Source organism: Lucilia cuprina, chromosome X, assembly GCF_022045245.1.
Source record: "Lucilia cuprina isolate Lc7/37 chromosome X, ASM2204524v1, whole genome shotgun sequence".
NCBI classification, from domain to species: Eukaryota; Metazoa; Arthropoda; class Insecta; order Diptera; family Calliphoridae; genus Lucilia; species Lucilia cuprina.
The window spans coordinates 3772407-3781365 of record NC_060949.1 but is presented as its reverse complement, the minus strand read 5'-3'; the positions used below and the strand labels follow the sequence as shown (position 1 = coordinate 3781365).

At 32.2% G+C, this 8959-nt stretch overlaps 1 protein-coding gene across 11 annotated transcripts in view; it reads left to right on the top strand.

The window, feature by feature from the left end:
• Window positions 1–8959, top strand: part of LOC111682266 (plexin-B) — a 160086-nt gene that overhangs the window by 47097 nt on the left and 104030 nt on the right. For all 11 annotated transcript variants that reach the window (XR_006940165.1, XR_006940153.1, XR_006940167.1 and 8 more), the window contains one exon: window positions 4970–7891. Coding sequence is in view for 6 of the 11 variants with exons in the window: in XM_046945898.1 (XP_046801854.1) it covers window positions 4970–7891 (2922 nt within the window). In the remaining 5 variants the exon portion in view is untranslated. The remainder of the gene's footprint in view (window positions 1–4969; window positions 7892–8959) is intronic.

The following is an 8959-nucleotide window of genomic DNA, read 5'->3' as shown; positions in this document are numbered from 1 at the left end:
GAGGTAATATTGGGTTCTAAATAAAAGAGATCTACGTCTCATAAAATTTGAAACTTTATTTTGTTTTATTTTCATAAAAACTTGGACAAATTGGATTGATGCCAAACAATTAGGCATGAGGTCATCTATATATCTGACGGCAATCCACTCAAAATTATATCAACAGTTTTCAGTTCATCTATTTTAGTCGAGGTAGATGAGTCAATGTGTTTTATTAATTTATTATATGCAATAGGTCAGATTTCATCTCCTTAAAGTTAGTCAAAACTTCATTCTTAAAATCAGCTAAAAGTTGGGTCATAGTCATATTAAATGAATCACGGTCTTTCTGGTTAGCCTTGACAAAGTTATTAAAGCTGTTGCTCAAAGAACGAACTTCTTCCTTAATTGAGCCGCCATCATCATTAAAAGAAAATGTATTATTAGCACAACTTAAGCAAGTAAATGAAAATGATTCTGGTTTCTCACAAAAGAGCTTTTCGTGCAGGTCAGGTGTAGCCATAATTTTCATTGACTGCACAAAATACTACCTTTGTATTTACAAACAGCAGTATTGCAGACTCCACATTTAAAACTTTTAGTGGTGGGCATCCTTAACAAACAGCAGCAACAACAAACATGATATAAAATCACTAATAATTCAATATTTTATGGTTAAACTTTCAATAAAGAATTAAAACTCCACAATTACGACTTTAATTAATTAGAAATTAATTGTATAATTAAAAAAGATTGACAGCTGTATAACAAACAAGTTTATTCAGGCATAATAGCGTTGCCAGATTTTAATTTATTAGATTTATGTATTAATATACATAGTTTTAAGTATTCGGGTATTATTGTTATTTTTTTTTGACCTCTTAGGCTTATATTACATATTATGAAAATAAATAAATAAATCTTCCACTACCTGCATATTTGGTTAAATGATAGGTAATAAAACACGTGGTTAAGTATTATAAAAAAGTTCTTAAAAAAAATTCGAATATTTTGCAAAGTAAAAGTATTAGTAGCAACATAAATAATTCATAAAAAATACTAAATGCGAATATTTATGTGAGACATTGTAGTTGCTTGATAGAATTAAACGAAGTAGGTTGCCGTCGCATTGTTTCAGGAATTGCAAAAATAAAAAATATAAAAAATTAAATCTTCAATATTCTTTGCTTTACATTTTCGAATGCAAAATAAAATGTGTACGAAATTCGCATCATCATTTAAGCAAACATTAATCTTTTAAATATAACTTCTACGATAAAAACTACTATATAATTTATTGTAATAATTTATACCCTACACCACTATAGTGGGGAGGGTATTATGCGTTTGTGGTAATGTTTGTAACACCCAAAAATATTGGTTCTAAACCCACCATAAAGTATACCAATAGGCTCAGAATCACTTTCTGGGTCGATTTAGCCATGTCCGTCTGTCCGTCCCCCCGAATCGGGCCTTTAGGCTCATAATTATGTTAAATGTTCTATTATGTCAACAAAAATCTAAATAACTTAGTTTTATAAAACGATAAATGACACTACTACACTGATTTTTATAGTGATCGGGTCTCATATGACCCGAGCCCCCATACAAACTCCCCTTAGAAAATGTCTTGAAGGTCAAAATTCACTTATAATTTCTAATAAAACGATTAAAATCTACATAAATAACTTAAAGGTGGACATGAATTCCTCTACCAAAATTTATAAGAATATGCCCATATTTACCCTTACTCCCCTATAAGCTCTCTTGTAGTAAATCTCTTTTCTTTGTCAATAATACGTAAAAAAAACATTACACAATACGGTTAAATAACAAATTAAATGCTTTATTTTTTTAAAATGTAGGGTATCATATAGTCGGCAATGTCCGACTATACATTCATACTTGTTTACTTTTTAACTTTTAAAGTTTTTATAGTATTGAACCTAGAAATATGTAAAGAACGTATGAGGCAACCCATAAAAAGGACTTATTGGTAGTTTTTTGTTCTTCTAAAGGTTGAACCTAAAAATAAACATGCAGATAGCGCAGTGAATGAGAACCTATAAAAGGGGACATTTTTGCTCTTTTTCATTCTTGAAAAATAATTAGAGAATAGAACAGATTCTCACTTATTCACATATAATCCGGTCTCTACATACATAAACCGTTTTTACGTACAATATTATGAAAATTCAAAAAGTACCTTTTGAAGAACGAAAAAGTACCAAAAAATCCCTTTTTCTATGTTCTTACCTACTCAAGGCCCTATATGCTAAATTTCATGTTTTTAGGTTCAATATTTTAGAAAATTCAAAATGTACCTTTTGCAGAACGAAAAAGTACCAAAAGGTCTCCTTTTATGTGCGTGTTCTGACTTAATCCGGACTCTGCGTACTTAATTTCATGTTTCTAGGTTTAATATTATAGAAAATTCAGAAAGTACATTTTTGGAACGAAAAAGTACCAAAAGGTCTCCTTTTATGTGTTCTGACTTAATACGGACTTTACATACTTAATTTCATGTTTCTAGGTCTAATATTATAGAAAATTCAAAAAGTACCTTTTGTAGAACGAAAAAGTACCAAAAAGTTCTCTTTTATGTGTTCTCGTCTAATCCGGACTCTACATACTTAATATCATGTTTCTAAGTTCATTATTATAGAAAACTCAAAAAGTACCTTTTGAAAAACGAAACAGCACAAAAAAGTTACCTTTTATGGGTTCTCATCTAACTCCGAATCTATGTACTAAATCTCATGTCCCTTGGTTCAATATCATAGAATATTTTAAAAGTACCTTTTGAAATTCTTACCTAATTCAGACTCCACATACTTAATTTCATGTTTCTAGCCAATAACAACACACTAGTGCAGCTCTGCTACTCTTGTTCTGCTGCTCACGCTCTGCCTTGTTTTTATAAACAAGAGTACAATAACAAAATTTACCGTATGATTGTGTATTTGGTTTTTGTTTTTTGCAATTTCTGTTTGAGCATGAATAAAAAACTCAATTTTTGGTGAAATTTTCAGAGGTTGTCTCGGATTTTTGCTCATATCTCCGGTATTTTTGGACCGATTTTGCTGATTTTAAATAGGAATCTTCTCGAAAGCATGTCTAACAGAATTATTGAAGATTCGTGCTTGTTTGTATGTTTGAACGCTATAGACTACTAAACGGCTGAACCGATTTTCTTGAAATTTTCACTGCGAATTCCTGTATGTCTGGAATAGGTAATATAGGCTACTTTCCTGTATGTCTGGAATAGGTAATATAGGCTACTTTTTAATTTAAAATTTCAAGTGGGCGATGGGCCACGCCCACATTAAGAAAATATTAAATTCGTATATTTCAGATAATATAACAGTTAGAGTCCTCAAATATGTCGGAACCACTTTAGTGTCCATATTACTTATTATTTAGGATAAAAAGTTGGCGGACTAGCATTAGGGGGCGTGGTTCCGGCCGTATAAATTAAATACAAAAATAAGTTTATCTTGGAAACTATTACAGTTAGAATATCTTTAACATCCATGTAAATATTTTGGGTAATAAATTGGCGGACTACCCATGAGAGGAGCGGCACCTCCCATATTAATTTAATAAAAACATTTGTTTATCTTGGGATAATATAACAGTTAGAGTCCTCAAATTTTGTAGGAGCCACTTTAGTGTCAATATGACTATTTAGGATAAAGAGTGGGCGGACTAGCGTTAGGCGGCGTGGCAGATGTTGGGATGAGGATGTAGTGATTGCTCAGTCAATAATGCTGATTTGGATGAATTCACTTTGTGACTGTTTTGTGTTTGTGAGGGTTTTTCCTGCTATTATATTTTTGCTCTTATAGAATTGTGTTTTCATTTTGTTCTTTTAAAGTTAGTCTTAAAATTTTTATTATGTAATTGACTTTTAATTTTGGTATTTAAATTCTTTTTCATGAGTCGATATTTTTTTGGGTGGTTTGAAACTTTCTTCCAATTGTCTTATATTTTTTCAGAAATTTTCATGTTTCTGTATGATATGTATTACCTATGTCCTTTACAGTCTGGAGTGTTATTTGGCATATAGATGTATGACAGATTGATTGGTTCTGTGAGTTCATTTTTAGGATTGTTTATGACTTCTGCATATTCTTTTCTTTATTTTAACCTGTTCTGTTTCTTTGAATTACATTTGATTGATTGCAAATTATGTAGAAATTTGCAGTACAATTTTATTGTCTATCGTTTAGTTTTATTTTATTTATAATGTATTTTGGAAGAATTATTGTAAAGTAGAAATTTGTAACCGCTTATGTCCTATAGGCTAGGTTATTGAATATTGTTACATAAAGTTTCTCTTGAAATTTATATTATGTAATTAACCGGTAATTTTGGTGTTTGATTTCTTGTTCATGATTCGATAGTTATTGTGGTAGTTAAAAGCAAAAATTTTTGCATTAATAACTATTTTGTTAATTACATTTTACAATTAATTAATTTTTCTATGATTTTTTACATAATACAAAAATATTTGGTACAATTTCGTATATACTACGAAGCAATTTCGTGGTGCCAAACAAGGAAAGAATATTTCTTTTTTCATGAAATAAGAAATATTTTAAAGATGTTTCAAAATGTATATTATTTAAAAAAATGTTAATTTGCGTAGTTAGATTCATAGGCACCAAACAATTGTGTCCACCTAGATTTAGATTTGGAACCACAGTGTAACGGTTGAAATTTGATTTAATTACATAAAATGAATTTAAATAGGATATTGATCATTCAAAGGGTTCGTTATTAAGAGTTGTTTTCGTGATAAAATTATGCAAATTACCCGGAAAATTTACTGCAAAGTATAGAGCCACATGGTTAGGGTAACCCCCTCTCAGAAAATGACTAACGTTTATAACGGAGAAAGTTTTATATTAACGAAAGTGTCTTAACTAATTTCATTTTGCTTTTTTTCTTATTTATTACAATTTATTAATTATTATTTGTTTTTTAGATTACCAAACTGCGTATTGAACACTGTTCAGTTTATACAAACTGTTCTTCATGCCTTGAATCACGTGATCCATTTTGTGGATGGTGTTCTTTGGAAAAACGCTGTACTGTACGTTCTACATGTCAAAAAGATACTTCTGCTGCTCGCTGGTTGTCATTAGGTAGTGGTCAGCAGTGCATAGATTTTGAGTCAATATTACCGGATAAAATACCTATTACAGAAGTCTCGCAAGTACAACTAATCATTCGCACCCTCCCAGAACCTTTCAATGGAAAGTATCGTTGTGTCTTTGGCAATTCTTCACCTATAGATGCAGAAGTACTTGAAAGTGGTCTATCCTGTATGACACCTCCATTATCCCAACGACCGCTTATACCGCCAAATTCTGATCATGTTTTAGTTCCATTGTCTGTGCATAGCTCGGAGACAAACAAAGATTTTGTCACGCGTTCGTTTGCCTTTTTCGACTGTTCGCGACACAATACATGTCAAACATGTGTTCACAGCGCTTGGGATTGTAACTGGTGTATATATGACAACAAATGTGTGCACAAAATGCAGCAATGTAGGAATTTGGAAAATGTTATTGTTAAAGAGTCTGAATGTCCACATTTGAAACACTCCAAAGAACCAATTTTAATGCCTGTACGAGTTCCAAAAGAAATACGATTTGAAATTGAAAATTTGCCGAAACCAAAAAGTGCACACTCTGGATTTTTATGCACTGTCCAAATAGAAGCAGCTCAAATGTTATTACCGGCTCGTATTGAAAACAACAGAATTGTAGTTTGTGAAAAAACACCATATTTCTATGAAACAAATACATATGAATATCAAGCTAAAGTTGATATAACTTGGAATCGCCAACATTATATAGATACAGCAATTGTAACACTTTACAAATGTGATGTATTGGGATCACATCGTGAACATGCTGATTGTAGTTTATGTGTAACAAGAGATCCAAAATATCATTGTGCTTGGTGCGCAAATACATGTGTCTATAACGAAACTTGTGCTGCAATTACGGCACTAAACAATGGTGTAGACTTAGACGTATTATCTTCATCTTCGACACCAGTGCTTGCTCCAAAACATAACTTTGAGTCAAAATTTAATGAATGCCCTAAACCACGCATAGATATGATTAAACCTTTGTTTGGACCTATTGAAGGCGGCACTCTGGTAACAATTGAGGGTAGCAATTTAGGGATAAGAGAAGAAGATGTAAAGGGCAAGATATCTATTGGTTCTGTGCCTTGTGAATTGGTCAATTATGAAATTTCGGTAAAAATTGAATGTCGCACCGGTGCCGTCAGTCACGAGCTTACTGCACCAGTAAAAGTTTTTAATGGCGCAGGTTTTACTGAGTCGAGTGTACAGTTCCAGTTTAAGGATATACAGTTAAATGGTTTAACACCAACAGTGGGTCCCAAATCCGGGGGAACTAAAATTACTTTAATGGGAAAATATTTAAATATTGGTTCTAATATACGTGCTTTTCTAGACAACTATGAATGCTTTATTAATATGATTCAGGCATCATCATCACGCCTGACATGCATTACTTCGGAATCATCACAACCAGAACCAATTAGAACGTTACACCTAATGGTTGATGGTGCTAATCGCACATACACCTGCCAAATGCCTCAGCTTCAACAGAATATGCGGTCACTATATGATCAACAAATTTTGTTTCACAATAACTATCATTACAATTTACCTTCTCTAGCAATGCCGTGTTCAATATATAATTACACTCAGGACCCCACCATAATGGAAATTAAACCACTGCGAAGTTTTGCAAGCGGTGGTCGACTTTTAACAGTCCATGGCATGTTTCTGGATTCAATTCAAAAACCTGAACTAGAAGTTTATTTTGAAAGCGAGCGATTAAACAAAACTACTTGTGTGGTTATAAATTCAAGCCAAATGGAATGCCCATCTCCAGCTGTATCTCAAAAGTTTCTAGCATATAAAACTGCCTTAGACCAACAGGCAGATAATGCAGGCAATAATCAAGCTACTGCATCATCAGTTTCGTCGGGTTATAATTCTCTAAGAAAGCTAGAAAACCCATATAGCCGAGATATGGCCTATATTTATAGTACAACTGGCAATATTTATAATAACAATGATGGTTTTTACCAAGCCCAGGATGTGGCAGCTTTTGTAAAAATACGTGAGACTCAGTTAAATCTGCAACTGGGTTTCAATATGGATGATGTTCAATGGGTGAAGGACTTAAATAAATACTTTCCGAGCCTAAGAAGTACCATAGTGTATGTACAAGATCCGAAGTACTACCCTTTTAATGAAAATCCAAAACTTTACAAGGGCGATACACTAGTAATTGAGGGAGAAATGTTAAATGTTGCTGCAGATGAATCAGATGTCAAAGTTACCATAGGAACAACGCAATGTAATGTTACTAGTTTAACGCTTACCCAATTGCTATGTACCCCACCGGAAAAACAGCCAGCTCCTACAAATGAAAATGGTGTGGAGCAGCTAAACGATTTACCGCTTGTTGTAGTAAACGTTGGACGCAATATGCGCTTCGTAATAGGGCATATAAAGTATGATTTAATGAAACCGTATTCGTTTTCTCATGCCATGTGGGTTATTATCTGTACAGTTGTTGTTGTTGTTGTACTCTTAATAATTGTTCTATTCATATATCGGCGAAAGACAACACAGGCCGAAAGAGAATATAAACGCATACAAATTCAAATGATTACATTGGAGAGTAACGTTCGTTCAGAATGTAAGCAGGCATTTGCGGAACTGCAAACTGACATGACAGATTTAACGGCCGATTTGGAAACATCTGGTATACCCACCTTAGATCATATAAATTATATTATGAAAGTATTTTTCCCAGGTGTAACAGATCATCCTATATTGAATTCTCCAAAGGTAAGAACTTTTCTGCAAAAAAATATTTACTTTTATGGATTAGATATTATGACAACGTTGTCATTTAGTGTTTATAAATATCCAAGTTTATATTAAAAACCTGTCTGTCATATACCCGAAAATGCATTTCTAGAAAACATATTTGTTAGTTAAACGAGTAGTTATAAAAAGGTAATTAAATGGTAAATAAATATAATACTTGTAGTTTATATAGAACTTGTTTTTTACATTATGATCTTTACAAAATATAAAACTAGCATATAATTTATATAGAAACATGTTATAAAAAATTTTATTTAAACCATTACCTCTATGACTGCAAAATTAAAACAAGTAAGAGTTCTATATTCGGCTGTGCCTAATCTTATATACCATACACCAATATATTCAATATTATAGAAAATTAAAAAAGAGACTTTTGAAAAACGATAAAGTACATAAAATTTCCCTTTTATGGATTCTCGCCTAATTCAGGGACAACGTACTTAATTTCATATTTCTGGGTTCAATATTGTAGAAAATTCAAACAGTAGAAAATTCAAATAGCAAAAAAGTACCACAAAGCTCACTTTTTTCAGTTCTCACCTAATTCCAACTCTACTTAATTTCATATTCCTAAGTTAAATTTTATAGAAAATTCAGAAAGTACCTTTTGAAAAACAACAAGTGAAAGCGTTATATTCGGCTATGCCGAATCTCATATTCCCACCATCAAACCGTATGCTTAAACGGAAGGAAAAAAGTTCTCTTACATGGGTTCTCACCTAATTCCGAATCTACATACTTAATTTCATATTCCTAGGTTCAATTTTATGGAATATTCAAAAAGTAACTTTTGAAGAACAAAAAAAGTACAAACGAGTTCACTTTTATGGATTCTCACCTAATTCCGAATCTACATGCTTAATTTCATATTCCTAGGTTCAATTTTATAGAAAATTCAAAAAGTATCTTTTGAAAAACTGGCTGTGCCGATTCTCACATACCAACCATCAAACCGTATGCATTAAAACTAAGGCTCCCCAATAAACAGTAATAAGCTTTAAAGTCATATTCTGAAGGAGACCT